A 20,994-nucleotide genomic window follows, 5' to 3' on the forward strand; every position below is an offset into this window, starting at 1 on the left:
CGCGTGCACACAGGTACACGCACTCCCTCTCTAATAAATAAACAAATCTTTATTTTTTAAAAAAAGTATACCTATACCAAAGAATTTATATTTGCGTCCTTTTGCTTTTCTTAAAGTAGCCTCCTCCTAATTTACCAGCGTAGAATAAATCATTTAACATTGTGTTTCACATAAAACCACCCCAATGAGTAGACTATATTTTATTATATGATACAAAGCAAGTTTTAGAGAAACACATAGCTGTTACCTTCTAATTGTTTCTGGAATAGAAAGAGAATGGGGTCCTTCAGGCCAGCCGAAGAGACTGAACCAGGTCTGAGCAGCATTTACAACCTTCTCAAAGAAGACATACGCCTTTGTTCCTTCTTCAGGAGAAAACCAATGCTCATTTTTCTCCTCCTTTTCCATAGATCTATCATTGTCTTTCTTTGATGTTTTACTTTTGCCTGAGTTCAGCCTTTCATGTATTATTTCAATTCCTAAAATTCACATTTGTTTGTAAAAAAAGGTTACATCACCATAGAGTAAAATAATCCTGTCAGCTATTGCTATTCGTATGCAGACAAATAAAGCTCATTTTACAAATTATGCTAGGTTCTCAAAGAAATTCTGAGTCAATTTACTGTATCTTGAAAACAAGAAAATAGATTTATTTTCAAATACATAACAGAAATACTTTAAAAATGGTAGAATTTCAATAAAGAAAACCATTAAATTTTCTTCTTGCCATAATGGTATGTGTAAACATGCCCCAAAGTGGAATGTTTCATTTTCAATTACACATGTAAAATATTTTGATCATTCTTCAATTCTACTTAATAGACAGAATTAAGTCTTAGATGGAAAACTTACAGAAACAAAATATTGGTTTCATATTCAAAATGACTTTTTATCCAAGTGAAGCACTTTAATAAAACAAAACGTTTCAAGGTAGAGAAATTTTCAAGGATACAAAATGCTTTTATATTTTTTTTCACAAATATCTATGTAAGGGCACAAGCACACAGTCATTTAAAAACCTCACAATACTTAATTTAGTTTGGTCCATTCAATAAACAGGAAAATTTTCAATATTACCCATATCCAGAGAAAGGAATATTTGAATAGTTAATTACAAATGATAATACCAAATTCATATCTTTATCTATTTATCTGTGCTCATCTCTTTCTAAGATAGGTAATACTGGGTCCAGCTAAATAATTGGCAGACAAACCCATAGTTTGGCAGTTCTCAGACTGCAGAGAGAGTAGCTGGGATGTCACGGCAAATTTAGAGGGGCTCTACAGAATATTTAACATTTTAGTTAAATATCACTACTGCATTTGTTGGATATCATATGAATTACTAGTCTTAGGTTTTTCAACCAAAACATTTAATAAAGGGAATTGCTTGGCACATCTTTTGACCTAGGGGAAAAGTAAGATACTAAGTATACTGTGTATACTGATACTAAGTATACTGTGAACAAAAAACATTGGAGAATCTCTGCTCCACATCATTGGAGAGAGCTCCCAAAGCAGATGACCCACTTAAAACTAATTAAAAATTCATGTTTTACTTCATGGATTTCTTCTTCCCTGAAGCCCAAGTTTTCAATTCAATAATATTAAACAGATCATGTTAAGAAGTGGGTTTGTTCGGGACAATATATATTTGCCACATACCAACAAATAATCTTCTCTCTGCAGGCTCAGCATCATTAAATTTAGTAGGAGCAGGAGAGGATAAACCAGCTTCTTGGTAGGGAAGCAAAACACTGTCTCTATTCTTCAAAGAACTGTCATCCTTATCTACAAATGATACATTGTAACACAGTAAGTCAACAAGCATTTGTGAGCTCACTCTCAAATTACTGAATCTGAATTTCATAATTTTCTATATTATATATAATAAATATGTATATATAGAGAGAGAGAGAGAGAGAGAGAGTAAAAAAATTTTTTTAAGTATAAATGTCCATACTTAAAATAAGATGTCAAGGAAAAGACTGTAAAAGCTGATATGGTTTTCTGAACTGAATTAATTTTATTCAACAAGGCCATTATTATGGCATATCAAAGTTTTTGGACAATGAACAATGCTCAACTTTAGGATAAACAAAGATATCTAAACCATTTTAAATGTTTCTACACCAAAATTTTTGGATTCTATATGGTGCTCAAAATTGAATATAAGAAGAGCATCACTAACAAAAGTAATTTCTTCCTAGTTAATTTTCTGAAATGAAATCACTGCTTGGTTATGAGTTGACACCATTTTGCATGGCTTTCAATCTCTATTCCAGTTAGAGTTGTCTGTATATACACTAGAATTTGCCACCATGGTAATCTGAGGCCAACCAAAGGCAATGTTAAGAAAAGGCAGTATGTGTGAATGAGATATTACTCAGTCATCAGAAAGGATGAATACCCACCACTTGCATCAACATGGATGGGACTGGAGGGGATTATGCCAAGTGAAATAAGTCAAGCAGAGAAAGACAATTATCTATGGTTTCACTCATATGTGGAACAAAAGCAATAGCACGGAGGACCTAGGGGAAGGGAGGGAAAACTGAAGAGGGAGAAATCACAGAGGGAGACGAGCCATAAGAGACTATGGACTCCTGGAAAGAAACTGAGGGTTTCAGAGGAGAGGGGAGTGGGGAGATGGGGTAACTGGGTGATGGGTATTGAGGAGGGCACATGTTGTGATGACCACTGGGTGTTATATGCAACTAATGAATCACTGAACACTACATCAAAAACTAATGATGTACTATACAGTGGCTAACTGAACATAATAAAAAAATAATAATAATAAAAGAAGAAGAAAGAAAGAAAGAAAAGGCAGTATATGTGAACTAAGGCCAGATTATCTATCTATTTGTCTATCTATCATCTATCTATCATCTATTTTCTATCTATTCACACATATGTATATGTATATGCACATACATATATGCATAATGTAATTCTGTCAGAAAAGCATAGCCTTTGCAGTTAGAAATTTCTGATTTGAAATCTTGGCACTACAACTCCTGAGCTATTCAACTACGGGGATGTTATATAAGTTCTCTGAAACAGGTTTTTATCCATGAAATGACACCAAAGGTTCTGAGCTCATGAATCTGTTGTAAGGGTTACTTTACAGGCAATAACACAGATAAGTAAGCTGGCATATACTAAGTTCCTTCCATTTTTTCAATACAAAGCCAATCAGAATTTACCAGAGAATGTGCTTATCTCTGCAGTGCTACACCACTACAGACTTCATAAAAATGAGCCTTAGAAAATTCAATGATATAATGATTCATTGTGGATGCACTAGGCAATATCTTTTCAATTTACCATCAAATAATAAAAAGTTCCTAGTGGGGTGCAAACCCACATCTGTACTCTTCAACTAAAGGCAATGATTCATACATTAGCTTATATTCAGCATATTAGCTCAAACAAGTAAATCATACTGCTTTACTTTTTGAAATAATGTGTTTTAAGATTTCACCTTTACTGAACATATCATACTCTAGAGCACAGTAGCTAAGTGTGTACGCTCTGAGGTATTACAAATTTGGTTAGAATTCCCTGGGGTAAGCTGCTCAAACTCTTTATGACTCAGTTTGTTAATCTGTAAAGTGAAATTAATAAGAATATCGCACTCAGTTGTTGGGGGCACTAAATGAAATAACAAATATAAGGCACTTAGCAGAGTACCCTGTGCCTGGGAAGCATTAAATATATATTATAAATTTTACTGTACATATTTCTAAAGATACTTTAGAATATTTAAAAATCATGTCTTTCTATGGTAATATTTACTGAAATGGATGCATTATTTTTAATCTGCAGATTTCATACTCAATTATCATACAAGCACTAAGATTCTATTCATATTTTAGCTTTTAAAGAAATAGCAATATTTTATACAGTAACTCCTCATTACTTTTTTGGAGGATATTGTGAAAAATATAAAAGTGTTAAAGTAATAATAATAATAGCAGTTATGATAGCAATAATAATAAAATGATGATAATAGTAATGATAATAATTTCCAGGTATTTCCTCCATGAGTCCTCACAAAAGCCTTTTGAAATAGATATTGTTAGCATCCTATTATTCTCCTACCATGCACATTTTGTTAAATAACAGGTGTTTGAGGATCTGAGAATTAACGGTAAAAGCATATGGCAAAATGGTGAGATTAGAACACAAAATAGAATTTCCACCCAGGTTCTGTGATACTCATCCACTGCTCTTTCTGTTGTGTTGTATTATCTGAAATCTGCCCCCTTCCCAAGTATCTTAGAAGAATACAAAAATATAACATCAAGTTCGGTCAGAAAATCTTTTAATTTTTGAGAATGTGTATAAAATTTGTAATATATATGTGCTCAGAAGGAACAGTCAGAGAGGTGAGAAGGACCCCAGGGAAGTACAGTATGTGGAAGTCCAGAGGGAGTCTGATGAGAGGTTGGGGATGAGGGGTGAGGTGATCAACAGTGTAAGATGCTGCTCAGTTGCGGGGTAACAGCAATATAATGGCAGAATGTTCTGCCTCACCCCTGACATGTCCTTCCTGTTAAAGGAAGCTATGGTACTCTAATTATTTAGTTTCCTTTGCTATTTTTCTCCCCATGTCTGGGAAATCAAGTGGCTTATCTGATTGGTAAATTTGCCAAGATTAAATCAGGAACACAAGGCCTGGATTCACCTTTTTTCTCTTTGGGAACAAGCCTATCCACTGAGAGGATATAGTCTCCTCTTTCTTCCCTGTTGTCATCCTGCACAGGCCCCCAAAGAAGCTAAGAGGGAGGCATGATTTGAAGAGCAAGAGTAAGCAAGGTTAGCTAATTAAGCAAGGTGTCTGGATGAAGGGATTCAGATGGAGGAATGGCCTAAATCAGGAGAGAGTCTTGCCTCTCCCAGCTTTGTGACAGGAGAGATGATGGGTTCCAATGCATGCTTGGTATTTGGAAGTTCAGAGTATTCCTGCCTGATGGTCTCTATTTCTTCTGAAAAGTTACAGAAAAGGTCATGCCCTGAGACTGAGGCAGAACAGGACTGAAGAGATTTCACAGGAGTGGCAAACACTTGAAGAAGCAAGTAGAGAATAGGAGAAAACTGGTTACAAACACGGAAAAGATCTCCAATTCAACCCTGAAACTTAAGGCCTTGACAATCTACACAGATGGAATGTTTTCCCACTCCTTATCCTTTCTCCTCCTCTGAGATTTACTCCATCAATCATTCACCTCTGTGTCTTGCATTTCAAATTTCTCAGCTCAGTAGCTTCTCTTCTGTTGTTCTCAGTCTCTCACCATTTCCCCTGCAGCAACTCCTAGCCGGCCTACTGACCGCTGTCTTTCCCATTTTAATTCAACTCTCATCCCAACAATTATTCCCTTTATAAATCACTGATACTCAGAAATCACAGAAGGTTCCCACTATTATAGAATAAAGGGTGCAGCCCATCAGACCCCCATGCTTTTGCTACATGGCCCTTTGCCCAGATTATGCTGTTCAAGATCATTTGTCAAACTCTACACAGATGTCATCTCTTCTATAAAGTTATCCCAGACCCCAAAAGTCAGCATTAGCCTCTGCACCACACCCACATTTCCAACACTGCAATTGGCTCTTACTTCAATCTTCTTTGTATTTATTTGTTTGTGTCTTACACTAGATTTTCAGCTTTTGCAATTAGAGACACGGCCATATTCTGCTCTCAAGGCTAAATACAGATCCTAGAAATGGCGAGAGTTTAACAAATATTTGTTAATTTTTTTTTTAAGATTTTATTTATTTGACAGAGAGAGCGCGCGCGCAAGCACAAGCAGGGGGAGCTGTAGAGGGAGAGGGAGAAGCAGGAAGCCCAACACAGGGCTCGATCCCAGGACCCTGGATCATGACCTGAGCAGAAGGCAGACACTTAACTGACTGAGCCACCCAGGCGCACCACATCTGTTAATTTTAAAGTCACATTATTTCCAGGTGTCGACCTTGGATAACAAGAACATACACGGTGAGAATAGGAGACAACAGTCATATCTAACTTACCATCCTTTAAAACAATTGTTTGCTTATCAAGATGAGTTGCCATATATGGGTAAATGGTAAGAAGACAGTTTTCTGCTGTTGCAGTAACTGGAAGCAAAAACCTAAAAGTGAAAACATTGCATTTCAATAAAATAAAATTGTCAGATGCAGTAAATACAATGAAATATTTTTTAAGTACCCAAGATGGCTTAAATGATCAAGACATGAATTATTCATCATTTTTCTTTCCACCTGCTTTGTTTTTCATAACCATCTACTGTAACTACTATAATGGTTTAAGACTATTTACTTCTAAAGCTTTTAACAGAGATGGTTAATGTCACTGTCAAGTGTGCTCTAGAACACTGTTTGTAATTATACAGGCTCACAAACAGATTCAGGAAGTTTTAGAACTGAAGGAGCCTCAGAGTGAATTTACTCACCTTCTTCTTTTGTAGAATCCCTGACGAACAGTATCTAGCCTCAGCTGACACTACGAGGGAGACAATACCAGAGTGACACTCATGCCTCAGAGACAACCCATTTCATATTTGGAGAGCTCTAACTTCAGACATTCTGTTTCAGGGCAACAGGGAACAAAATCTATGATCTGAGCCCTGTTACAGTCCTTCAAATACTTAAAAACAGTCATTGTATCTTCTCTAGGTTTTCTCTTTTTTAACTGAAAACATTTAGAACATTCAAGGTTTCTTTCAACTACAAGGTCTCCAGAAATTTCACACACCATCTGCCTTCTTCAGATGATCTTTTATTTTGTGTTTGTCCTTTAAATGTATCTGAGAACTGAAAACAATGCTATAAAAGTTATTCAACCACTAGAGTATTAATCCCTTCCACAACCTACACACTATTAAACTATTTTATAAAAGCATTGTGAACATTCTTATTAATAAGAGCCACAAAATACTCTAAGATTATATTGGGCCTGTCCAATTTATGTGACAACTCTGTCCTTGCCCAACTTTCTTTAAAGTAGGTTCTTACCCAACAGGGGGCTGGAACTCACAACCTTGAGATTAAAAGTCACACATTCTACCGATGGAGCCAATCAGGCGTCCCCAACTGATCTTTTAACACAAGTACTGTATTTTTTATTTTTTTATTTATTTTTAAAGATTTTATTTATTCATCAGAGACAGAGAGAGAGGCAGAGGGAGAAGCAGGCTCCCCGCTGAGCAGGGAGCCTGATGCGGCACTCGATCCCAGGACCCTGGGACCACGACCCGAGCCGAAGGCAAACGCTCAACCATCTGAGCCACCCAGGCGCCCCCAGAAGTACTATATTTTATATCTATACCACTGTAATATTGGATTATTGGCTTAATTTCTGCATTATAGTAATGATCAAGATAATTAATAATAATCTATCATATCAGTCCTTCTATGTAGTTTACGGTCACTGAAAAGGTGAAATGACAAATTCTGTGTTATAATCCAAGTTGATACAAATAAAATATAGAATAGGATAAAACTAAGAAAAACTTTGTAGCTGAAATATAATGAGCTGTCAGGAACATTAAAATAAACATGTTATATGTAAATGAACTGATTTTCACCTCAGTTCTGCATATTTTCTCATAAGGAATGCATTATGCTTTTCTCTTTACCTACTGACATGCATTAAAATATTATGCAAACTATATATATTCAACATTGTCTTATGTGACCAACCCTGATCATTCTATTCCATCATCCTAAACACATGTTTGGATGACACAGATTGCCCTTGTCAGGATTAAATTGTAGTTCTATATTATAATTGTTTTTTTCTATAGGATGCCCTTCTTAAGGTGAAATTTAAAATTCCTTGATAGCATGAATCATTACTTCTATATACTATGTATTTATGCTACATGTAGTGATCAATCAAAATTCCATTAACTGCCCAACTAATATTTTTCAGATTAAATAACATAGTTTATCCATAGATACCATCATCATTGTTATCTTAGAACCAAAAATGCTTTCTGCTTTAACAGTGATTACAGAAAGAGAAAAAACAGAAAGGAAAAAAGACTTCTCCAGCAAATGGTGTGGCTGCTCCTGCCCTTATGTCCTTATCTCCTAGGATGTAATTTCTTTGTGCTGGGCTCCCACCCTCTGGGTGGGCATAGTGGGGTAAGTGTAACCTTCAAGAACCAGTGTTGGATTGCTAGAGCTGCTGAAAGCTTCAATTGCCTTGGGAGTTTAGGGTCCCCTGGGTAATGCCATAGCCAATGCCTGTGCAGGGCAGGAGTTTAAAAGAACAGGTTCTTTGCTTCAAATAGGACACAAACTCTGTGGTGTAACTTCATCTCCAGAGGATCCCATGGGATCAAGCTGAGGTTGGGACTCTGACTCAAATTTCATTTTATTTAGGATGACTGATTCCGTGTTCTGCTTCCCCTACCTTGTTTTTTCCTGGCAGTCCTTCCTTAATAAACCACATATCCATGAATCTTCATCTAAAAGTCAGCTTGTGGACAACCCCTACCCAAGACAACAACTAAATGAACCAAATGAATGATACTGCTTAAAAGTATCAGAACTAAAGAAAATACAGAACTAAAGAAAATAAGGTTGAACTAAAATTCATTTGGAGAATGAAATGGGAATATTGTAATTTTTCCTCTTATAAAACTAGTTTGTTGCAGATGATAACACTGATTTCAGATACTCCTCAGAGTAAAGAATGACCAACATATACAAAATTCATTTGACTACATTCTTCTATGGAGCACATGATATAGAAATTATACAACTTGCACAGCATGGGAATATGGGCACTTTATACACTAATATCATTATTATTAAAAATACATTAAAACAGAAAAGGGACTTGCAACCAATAATATTAATACGCTACATTTAACAAAAATATTTCTGGGAAAATAGGGCACCTTATCAGAGAATACTGGTATTATTTATGGATTCTCTATACCAATCCATATAGCCAGGAACCATTAGTGGTAGAGAATTTACTCTAAAAATACTCAAAATTACAGTAACAGTAAAATGACTATAACACTGTACAGTAACAGTGAAGTGACTCTGACATTATGGGTTTCAGTTCCATTTGGAGACTTAAATAGCAATCTTCAAGCACAAGTGATTTAGAAGAGTTCCGATGGGCAAAAACCAGGAGGGACATTCCTGGCAACAGAGTTGATATGATGCGGATGGTGGTGCTGATAGAAATGGGCTTGAACTATTTGTGGCAGCTATTGTTCTGGGCATCTAAAATGCATTATTTCATTTACATAAATCTCCTCAACAGTCTTTGAGGATATATATTATTAACTCTCTCAGACTTTAGTTACAAGAGCAAGGTCCAGAAAAAGTCAACAATTGTTTAAAGTCACACAATTAGGAAATAGAGAGCCCAAGTTCAAGTTCAATATACCTGAAGCAAAGCTATGCTCTTGGCCACTGCATGAGAATGGTTAGCTTCCAGATCTGTCTTGCTGCGCATATGCTCAAAGTTACCAAGTTGGGATAGAGTCATATATATGATGATGGATGTAAGCACTTACAAACATTTTTTATCAATTATCTCATTAAACAGCATGCATTTTAATACTTACAGCTGTTCGAATAATGTTAAATTATAAAAGTTCCTATTAGAAGCTGGTTTAAATAAAAGCCTTTTTTTGGAAGCTATAAATATTCTCCTAGATTCTAATGGAGAAATATTTTATTTCAGATGTTTTCCTAGTAAACAATAACCAACACTTATAAAATCGACACATGAAAATTCTTACAGAGGTGGAAAGTTTGTTGGACACATGAAAATTCTTACAGAGGTGGAAAGTTTGCAGTTGTGTATGGAAACAAAAGGTACTGCTGTACCCTAGGGGACAATGCAAAATGAGAGGCTAAGGAAAACTCTGGCTGCTCTCTATCTCCCACCGCTTTAGATATGACCGTCATGCACAAACTATGAACATTTTAGTATGATAATCAGTAAATACCATAATGTATAGAAAGTCAAATATGGAGTGCACAATTTATTTTTATGCTTTGTCATTTTAAGGTTCACCTGAAATTCCTCATTAATGGTTTTTTTTCCCCTCTACCTCAACATTGTACTTCACATTTTTCCAAATTCACAGAAGAACTGAAAGACTAGTAAAATAAACATATATGTACCCTTCACGCAGTTCAGCAATTACTATTTTGCCACATTCATTTCTCTCCTATTAAAAATTTATTTTCTTGGGTGCCTGGGTGACTCAGATGGTTAAGTGTCTGCCTTCAGCTCAGGTCATGATCTCCAGGTCCTGGGATCGAGCCCCACACGTCGGGCTCCCAGCTCAGAGGGAAGTCTGCTTCTCCCTCTCCCCCTTGGTTGTGCGCTCCCTCCCTCCCTCTCTCTCTTTCTCTCTCAAATGAATAAAATCTCTTAAAAAAATTATTTTCTTAAAATGTGTGTGTACACAAATTTACCCTTAAATATTCAGCCTGTATACCCTAAGAACAAGAACATTATTCTATATCATCATAACTGTATCATAACTACCATCAAATTTAACATCAGTACAAGAATATTATCTAGTTTACAGTCCATATTGAAGAGTCCCAGTAATGTCAAAGTCCAAACTGAGATCACTGATTGAATTTACTTTCCTTTAAACCAGGACAAACTCCCAGTCTTGTGTGGTCCTTCATGGCATTGACATTATTTTTAAGAGTCAAGGCTAGTTGTCAGAAATATTCTGATTATCCCCTTAAGACTGCATAATGTTTTATTTCTGACCAAAAAAACTTCACATGGGCTGTGGCACAGTTCTCATTTCATCCCACCAGGAAGCCCAACAGGTCAGTGTTCCTCCTTATTAGCAACACTGAGTCTGGTCATTTGGTTATGATAGTATCCATCAGATGCCCTTATTTTTTATACCAACATTTAAAATATATAATTTACATGTCATGAAATCCATCTTTTTAAGATGTACAACTCAGTAATTCTTAATATTTTACAAATTTACACACAAAAAGGGTGGATATGTTTATTTAAATATTTAATGCTTACCATTGCTAGTACATTTATGTTAGTTAGGTCAATCAATGGGACTTAATCTGGTACTGTAATGTATATTTATAACAGTCGAGGTCATCCATGATGTTGCCAGAGAGAAGAATCTCTCTATCACAAGTGAGGACATCAAACATCATTTGGTTAATCATTAATAAAGTTACAGAGTTTTTATTTATTCATTTTTAATAGGTCAAAACAGAATGAAAAGGTTCTTGATGATAATGTGATTCTCACTTATTTAGCTTTTCAATATCCTTCTTTGAGTGAAGGGGAAAGAAATAAAATTATAGCTGCTCTTCTGAACATTGCAATAATCCACATTGCAGCCCATCAAGGTGCTGTTATTTATGAACATTAATAATTCTAGGAAATATATGCTATTAACTGATTTAGTGACCTTAAAAAGATTTTAGGTTTTATTTTTTTTATTTTTTTATTTTTTTTAAAGATTTTATTTATTTATTTGACAGAGAGAGACACAGCGAGAGAGGAAACACAAGCAGGGGGAGTGGGAGAGGGAGAAGCAGGCTTCCCGCGGAGCAGGGAGCCCGATGCGGGGCTCGATCCCAGGACCCTGGGATCATGACCTGAGCCAAAGGCAGACGCTTAACGACTGAGCCACCCAGGCGCCCCAGATTTTCGGTTTTATTTTAATGTACATAAATCCACAGAACTGTGTTTCACATGTGAATGTATTCCACTGATTTTTATCACAGCAAAGTAAGGTAAAGGCAGAGAATTCTTCTTTAGATACATGAGAGATCCATCGATATCCCTCAAGTCTAGAAATATATGTCCATTTAGCAATATTTTAAATATATATCAATTCTTTTTAGAAGAATCATCTCATTTTCGGTCTGCCCAAAAATCTGGAAATAATCCCATAATTGATGTACACCATTTTTGAAATCTTAAAATCTCTCTTTAGGTCTATTCTCACAATTTTAAATCATTAACTTTGATTAATATACTATTTCAAAACATTTTACTCTTAATTCGGTGTTCTTACGGGAAAATATATAGTGGTTAACACAGTTGATGGGTTTCCAGGAAAGAGTTGAGACAAAAAGTAAAATTTGCCACCAAAATTTACCATTTGTGTCTATGCATAGATATGTGTACCATTAATGTATAAACAAAGTTTCTATTTGTTTTCATGAAGGTATATAAACTTATTATATTCCAATAATATTCAGGAAAAACTTTAATCAGAAAGAAATACAGATTACTCTAACACAGCAAAGGGCACTACCTTCACCCCCCCAAAAGTAGAACTGCTATATATGGCAGCACGCTGTATAATGTGATGAATACAATAATGCCTAGGGGTGCCTGGGTGGCTCAGTCGTTAAGCGTCTGCCTTCGGCTCAGGTCATGATCCCAGGGTCCTGGGATCGAGCCCCGCATCGGGCTCCCTGCTCGGCGGGAAGCCTGCTTCTCCCTTTCCCACTCCCCTTGCTTGTGTTCCCTCTCCCTCTTTGTGTGTCTCTCTCTGTCAAATAAATAAATAAAATCTTAAAAAAAAAATACAATAATGCCTAATAAAGTTGAGTTGAAAAATTATTTCTAAGTTGGGTGAATCATTAGCTGTTCTGCTGCTTGCATCATTATATACTTACTGGTTAATTCCAAAAAACTTAGAGCCAAAGCTCTAGCTATTAGATACAATATACAGGTCAGGATTTACAACTTGATGGAACCAAACAGTAAAACTCTCTCCATGATAACACGAACTCACACAAAACAAAAAGCTTACTTTCATTAAATTCTTTCTTCCTTTTTTTTTCTTTTAAAGATTTGTTTACTTATTTGAGAGAGAGGGGGGGCACACATAAGCGGGGGACAGGGGGATGGGGGGTGAGGAGGATGGGCAGAGGGAAAGAATCTGAGCGCCGAGCCCATTGCGGGGCTCAATCCCACAACCCTGAGATCACAATCTGAGCTGAAATTAAGAGTCTGATGCTTAACTGACTGAGCCACCCAGGCACCCCTCATTATATTATTTCTAGAATGCTGTAGTGCATTGTACTTTAGAAGACAACCATGATCTAGCTAAAACACAAACTAGGTAGTTTTTTTTTTTTTTTTTCAAAGAGTTGTTGTTGTTGTTTTTTAAGATTTTATTTATTTATTTGAGACAGAATGAGAGAGAGAGAGAGCACATGAGAGGGGGGAGGGTCAGCGGGAGAAGCGGGCTCCCCGCCGAGCGGGGAGCCCGATGCGGGACTCGATCCAGGGACTCCAGGATCATGACCTGAGCCGAAGGCAGTCGCTTAACCAACTGAGCCACCCAGGCGCCCCTAAACTAGGTAGTTTTTACAAGTTAGTTTCATTTTATCTCTTAGAAGATTTTAGGATACATATGTATTTTTAATGAACCTAACAAAAAATAAGAATTCATTATTTGAAACATCTAGAATCAATCAGTTCTAAGGAAGAGTGGGGGTTTTTTTTGTTTTTTTTTTTATAGTAACAAACTAGGTAGTTTTTACAAGTTAGTTTCATTTTATCTCTTAGAAGATTTTAGGATACATATGTATTTTTAATGAACCTAACAAAAAATAAGAATTCATTATTTGAAACATCTAGAATCAATCAGTTCTAAGGAAGAGTGGGGTTTTTTTTGTTTTTTTTTTTATAGTAACACAGACTAAGATCAGAGTTGGTGAGAGTTGGAGGCCATCAACTCTGTGCCATGATGGAACTTCCTCTAATACAATTCCTTGTGAAAAATCATTTCCCTAACTATCTGGCCAAAGGCCTAAAATCCCACAATAAAATACGTATTGTTATTGGGTTAGAGCAATGCAATCCAGAATATTTGTCGATTAGAAATGAGTATCTTAAAGGTTAAAGATTAACACCTAAGCAAGGGAACACTTATTAGAAAGCAACTAGGATACGATGAAATGGACCACAAGGGCTTGGGAAACCAGGTGATGGTCTGGCAACACTTTCACAGAGAATATGGTTGCAGAGTATGAGGTCAGCTGGGGACTCCCAGCAAAAGAAAAGTGGTTCTGAAGGGAAGGGAAAAGCAAATTAACCAGGAGTTACCATGTATGAAGTACAGCTGGTCCCTGACTTAGATGGTCTAACTTATGATTTTTAGATTTTGGTGATGATGCAAAAGCAATATGCATTCAGCAGAAACCATACATCAAATTTTGAATTTCGATCTTTCTCAGGCTAGTGACATGCAGGACAATATACTTTGAACCATTATGTTTTCCACTTTTAGTAGAGCATTCAATAAATTACATGAGATATTCAATACTTAATAATAAAACAGGCTTTGTGTTAGACGACGTTGCCTAAATGTAGGCTAATGTAAGTGTTCTAAGCATGTTTAAGGTAGGCTAGGCTGAGCTACGATGTTTGGCAGGTTAGGTGTATTAAATGCATTTTTAATTTATGATATTTTCAATTTATTGTGGGTTTATTAGGGCATAACCTCATCATAACTCAAGGGACATCTGCACAGCATAAAATACTCTTACCTCATTAATATCCCAAAGTTAGATGATACCTTTCAGAATATTCCCACTGCATGTAAGTCCAGTGATAGGAAAAGAGAAAAAGTTTATTTGAATTGTGTGTTGTTTTATTCCTTTCCAAAAAGAGATAAATGAAATTCATGCGAAGTTACCTCTTCAAAATCATTAACAGGTGTAGAACAGTAAATATACCAACAGGTTTCCATAATCTATGAAAATGGTTCCAACTTGTAGGCCACAGACTCTTACAAAAGCAGCATAGGGTATGTATTTGCTGAAAAGTAATTTGCCTAACACAGGTTTTAAAAAATGAACTTAGAGATTTCAGTACGTGCCCTAATAGTTAATAAAAATAAATTTTTAAGTGTTACTGAATTTAGAGTAACTTGGTAATATGTTTTCTCAAAGAAATACCAGAGTAAAATGTATCTCATGTAGAGGGTCTAGTAAATGCAGTACTTGAAACATAAAACCATTGCTCTTCAGCTTGAATATACTCTAAAAAAGGCCACACTAGTATCCCATTAGTTTATGCAAGACTGAGATAAAGATCATTGGGAGTGTATGAAAGACAGGTATCATCAAACCCTATAGTAGAATCCTGAACTATCTTTTTCATTTTAGCATGGAAAAAATTAATTCAACTTCCTGTCACTGCTGCTTCTTTATGTAGACTTATCTAATAGTAATAGGAAAACACTATGTCCAGCAAGACCCTGGAAGAGATCAGATTCCATTATCTACAAACATCCATGTGCTGGCTACAAAATGCACTAGGAGACTGATTCTCACTGTTACAGGGAATATGCTGTTAAGATCATAGGGCAAACATTTGCTGCTGGATTTGTAAATTAGAAAAGAAAACCCTTGAAATACAGTAACCCTGAGGTAAACAGTTGTCAAGAGAACAACAGAGTATGAGATTAGGGGAAAAGGAGGCATCAAAGAAAGTATAAAATAAATAAACCAAAAGAGTATAAAGCATAATGAATTTGCATGGCCATTTCAGTAAGTTGACTGATAACTTTGAGAGTTTTACTAATGACTACAAAGACTATATTTGGGAGATTAGTAGCATACAGGATATTTTGTTAACAAATAAAAGTAAAGAAGGGGCGCCTGGGTGGCTCAGTTGGTTAAGCGACTGCCTTCGGCTCAGGTCATGATCCCAAGGTCCTGGGATCGAGCCCCGCATCGGGCTCCCTGCTCGGCGGGAAGCCTGCTTCTCCCTCTCCCACTCCCCCTGCTTGTGTTACCTCTCTCTCTGTCTCTGTCAATTAAATAAATAAAATCTTAAAAAAAAAAGTAAAGAAATATTGTTACACAAAACAAACTACAGCAAGCTACAAAAATTGATTTAATTAGCATCTAATTCACATTCATATATGCTGCTTTTAAATTTTCTTTCATTTCAAGGGTTTGTTGATGTCAGGCATTGCCATCGGTCACCATGTCCTTACATCGATTGAATCAGAAATCACTCCTTCCCATTCTCCCTTTACTACCATCACTGTAGTTCTCTACCTCTTCACAGCATCAGTCTGGGATAGCTTATTTATTGGTCTCCATTTCTAGTCTTTGTATTTTCACAGTCGCCCAACACATAAATATATTCTCTCTTTCATCTAGCTCCATACAGGCAAAGACCAGTATACAGCACATAAAAGACACATGGAAGTTGTGACTACATACATGGGTGGATGGATGTACGGATGGAGGATGGATGGATGGAGTGACTGACATCCTCATTCAAGATCCATTTGAGCTAAAAGAAAAGACTACTTCATAGCCCTCATCAGGGATACCACAAGTATAATATTTAACCTCAAATTATCATAGTTTGGGCTTACTGGAAGAAGATAGTCTGGGGTTTAAGAAATTTATTAGAATCAATACCTATGTAAGAAAGAGGGAGGAAGTAGACTGGAAAATAAGAGCAAGAAGATGGGCTGCAAGGTGTGGAAAACAGGATGATGTAGAACAGCCATATTGGCCTAATAAGGCCTTGGTCAACTGGGCAGGGAGCTTTGGATTGCCCTTCAGAGATTCTGGCATCGGGCTAAAATGTCTGGCCCCCTAAGCTTGCCTGAGTCAGTCAGGGAATGCAGGCTGTTTGCCTGGTGGAGTATAACCTTAGGTCAAGCGGAGCTGGGACAGTCTGTATAGGAGCTGACAAATGGAAGTAGATGGCTGGCTTCATTCCACATGGTTGGACAGCAAATCCTACCTTGAAGGGGCACGAGGGGCATGTATTCCATACTAATCAACCCATTTTTATTTTAATTTCTAAATCAGAAAAATCTACCAGGTGAGATGATCATCTAGTATAGCAAGGTGTACAAACTGCTAACCCAAAACTCTTGGTGTGTTTTACAACATGTCGGTCAATTTAAGCCACTCTGCCTAAGTAAGGAGAGGCTGAGTGACCAGTCAAGAGCTTCATATCTTCCCTAGATCCGTGAAGCTCTTTGTAGAACACAGAGTCTTGAGGCACATGTTAGAATTCTACTGACTATAAATGTGAAATTGCCTTCTTAGTCAATTTTCCCGATGCCCAGCTCTTATCCATTAGTATGAATTCACTGTATATGTCACATAGCACTCACCTTTTGCAATAAGTATCATTTGAATACCTGATGGCCAATGGTATGGTATTTAAAGTTAGGGTTTCAACAAGTGAGAACCAACTGAATGCAAGTGGACAATACTTTCATTTTGAAAGTAAGGGCATGACTGCATCCTCTAAGATTTATTATAATGATATTCATCTTTAAATAAAATCCAAGCATTTAAATGATTAACTTTAAGCAGCCTGCTGAAATTCTGAAACACTATTATTAAGGCACTTTATTATATCAGTTGCTATTTGGTTGTAATACTGAAAGTGTTCAGGCCATAGGTAGAGGTCAAAAAAAATTAAAATAGTAAAATTACATAAAATTAAGAATATTAAAATAAGATAGTTCAATACCTTTAATCAACATATTAAAATAATAAATGCTAGTTATATAGTTTTAAGTTGAATGCAAATTTATAAACATAAAAAATTCAATTAGTTCTACCACGTTCTGCCTTTTTTTTAACTTGAGGAAAGTAAATGAATTTTGATTTCTAGTAATACCTTCTGTAAACATAAAGCATAAGTTTGAGTATCACCTATCTAATGTGAAATGCTCAAAACTAGAGAGAGAAATAATTATAGAGAACTAATGGCCACAGAAATTAAACCAGGTTGCAGTGGGAAAGAAATACACAAGAGATCTCTGGGAGCATCAGTGATGTTCTATTTCTGGACCAGAGTGGTAGACAGAAGTGTTTACAATGATTTGTTAAGATATGCAAATTCATTTCACATAGTTTTATCTATGTTGTTTCAAGAAGAAAAAAAAAACCTTTCTAAACAATTAATCAAAAAAGCAACTTGTAAACCAAATGCCCTCAAATTGATACTGCTGTGGTAGTTGAAAATTCTCACCATGAAAATACCATTTGCACTAAGTACAAATTTAGAAGTGATTGGAAGTTTCTTTGCAAATGTGGAATTGATGCTGGCATTTAGAAATTGGGAATGTTAACACAAACATCTCCCCACATTATCTCCAAATCAAGATTATAATCAGCACTGACAGCAGGAAGCAACCCTTAGTTGTCAACAGAGAAAACCCCCATATGCCATACCACGAAATATGTGAACAAACCTCTTCTTATTAATGATAGGTCAAGAATACCAATATACTTGTTTGGAGGAATCTAAAATACAGAATGGCCGGACATAGAAATTAGGATATGTTTAAAAACAAATCCAAGGGGGCACCTGGGTGGCTCAGTAGGTTAAGCGGCCAACTCTTGATGTCGGCTCAAGTCATGTTGTCAGGGTCCTGGGATCGACCCTACAACAGGCTCCGAGCTCAGCGGGGAGTCTGCTGGAGATTTTCTCTCTCTCTCTCTCTCTCTCTCTCCCTCTTCCTCCCCCGCCCCCAGCTCTCTCTCTCTCTCTCTCTCGCAAATAAATAAATCTTTAAAAAAATAAAATAGAATAAACTAGAAAGAAATCCAAGGATTCAATACAAACACAAAAGGATAAACATATCTGAGCACCAAAAGGAAAATTTCCGAAAGCTGGGGCTAGCGTGCAGAGTCATGTCACCTTCATCCACACAGTTCCCACTGAAACACTACTACCAAACCTGCTGGTGGAAACTGGGCACCAGTGTCAGGGCCTTTTGGGTCTTGCACAGCTTCCAGTGGAGAAGGCCAAATCTGCAGTTGCCTGAAAGGCTCGACTGTATGAAATGCAATTAGAACACCAAGAAGGATTTATAGGATGTAAAATTTAATAAAAGCCCGGAAGTAATGTGAAGGAGAAAGACCTTTCCTACTTGGGTTGGAGTCTGCTGTTGCCCAGAATCTGTCCTCTTGTTTACAGAAACAGAATCCCCCTCCCAAGGGTCGACAGGACACATAGCCATGCAGGGACACACACTTGCACCTAGGCAAGCCCCCAGGACAAGCTTGAGCCAGTGACATACTGGCCAAGGTGATGGGTACATGTTCTAGTTCATCCCCTTAAAATCTTTGGCCTGCACTCCTTGCATTCTATTCCATTAGTCTAGAGGTAACAGCAGCAGACTTCAGAAGCTGCACATTAAAGATGTTGGAGCTAGCCCACAAGCCCCAGACTACCTTTCCACTTCATTCTGCTGCGTGACATATGCAGAAAAAAACCCACGGACTAATTAGGCATAATATTATCTAAAAACCACCTTTACCTATGTCTGTATCAATGTACACATATTTGTCCATACATACCTATGTAGGGTTGCATGTATTTGTATAACCAAAAGTACTTTACGAAAAGATACTGCATTTTACAAGACGTGATCATGTATGTGGGATTAAAGGTGGAGAAGCTAACTATTAGTAGTGTTTTCAACCTTTCCATTGTTTGAATTGTTATAATAAGCATGCATTCCTTTTTGTTATTTACATGCCAGGTTTTCTATGCATAAAGCAATCAAATATTATAACAGCAATCAAATATTATAATCCTGTTATGTATTTTCTTGATTAATCAATTCATATTTATAAATAGGTGAGGGGCTGAGGTGCCAGACAGGGTCTGAGGAAAGAGGGATGGAGAGGACCCTACCAATAGGTCCCAAGGCGGCAACCAACTGCATGGGGATCCAACTTCTAGGAGCTCTGTGAAGACCAGCAATCAGGCAGGGGCTCATAACCAGTAAGGGAGAGACAAAGGGCAAGACATTAGAATTCCCTCTAAAATGAAAAGTCTCTAAGCAGGGCAGAGACTCTCCAACCATCACTGGCACCAAAGAGAATGGGGGTAAAGAGAAGGAAAAAGGACTGTGGTTAACTTTTCTTTCTGCAACCTGTGTTAAAAGCACTATGATTTAAATATTGCCATTAAATAATGGCAAATATTATATTGAAGTTTCTGGGTTTTTGAAATTTCTATACAAATTTTAGCACTACCATTTTGCTATAAGTGAATGACGAACAAATCATAATTATGAAATTCTTCTGTTGAGAGTTTATTATAATACATTGGTATCCTATGTTTTGGTTAAATACAAATAAACATTCTACTTTATAATTGAGACTTTGCTACAATCCAGTGCTCTGGCTTAACAGATCTACCATGAAAATAATGTTCTTCATAGAATGAAGGTGCCATTACAAACAGCCTTCCACAGGCCTAGGTCAAGGAATAAGGAACAGACGATTATATCAGAACAAAGCATGGCCCCTTATGAATTCTACTCCCTCCTAATTGCATCTTCTATCTATACACACAACACCAGGAAAGGTGGACAAATACGAGTGTTCTGTATAACCCAGCCCCCCAAAACATGACAGATAATGTTTCAGGGCAGTATCCCAACACTGTCTTCAGTTATGATCTATTAGATGGTTATTGAAATATTCTTGAGATTTCCCATTGCCTGCATTTCAGCAGCCAGGATGCTAAAATTCTAGATGGCTCATTGTTAACAGTCAGCCGGTTTGTGCTAAGAATGGAGACTCTGAAAGATGAACACGTCCTAAATAACTAGTCTTCTTAATACATAAGGGGAGTTTTGAATACCCCAAAAATTGCTTCTACCTATCTGGTAGTGTCCCGTAAAGGTTCTTGACTCACTTTATATACTTACTTTAAATATTTAAATGTCCATTTAAATATATATTTACAGGCTTATTTTAAATATCCAAATATCCCAGAAAGTCACATACAAAGCAGATACTAATTTAATACTAGAGTTACTAAGGTCACATTACCAACCTGAATGCATTAATGCTCTATATGTTTGACTCTGGGTCTGATTCATTCTCTGTTAATCTCCTTTACGTGATGCAAGTTCCCACCCCTTCAAAAACAGTAAGGTGTCGGGGCGCCTGGGTGGCTCAGTCGTTAAGCATCTG

At 36.7% G+C, this 20,994-nt stretch overlaps 1 protein-coding gene across 1 annotated transcript in view; it reads right to left on the reverse strand.

The window, feature by feature from the left end:
- Nucleotides 1-243: 243 nt before the first annotated feature.
- The window catches only part of LOC145717738 (cilia- and flagella-associated protein 47-like), a 31,202-nt gene continuing 10,451 nt past the window's right edge, over nucleotides 244-20,994 (reverse strand). The window contains exons 2-4 of the mRNA XM_081807961.1: nucleotides 6,040-6,140; nucleotides 1,666-1,791; nucleotides 244-479 (exon numbers count right to left, since the gene is read on the reverse strand). Of these exons, the coding sequence (XP_081664087.1) occupies nucleotides 244-479; nucleotides 1,666-1,791; nucleotides 6,040-6,140 (463 nt within the window). The remainder of the gene's footprint in view (nucleotides 480-1,665; nucleotides 1,792-6,039; nucleotides 6,141-20,994) is intronic.

The sequence above is a fragment of the Leptonychotes weddellii genome, chromosome X (genome assembly GCF_054177405.1).
Source record: "Leptonychotes weddellii isolate Sample4059 chromosome X, ASM5417740v2, whole genome shotgun sequence".
In the NCBI taxonomy this organism is placed as follows: Eukaryota; Metazoa; Chordata; class Mammalia; order Carnivora; family Phocidae; genus Leptonychotes; species Leptonychotes weddellii.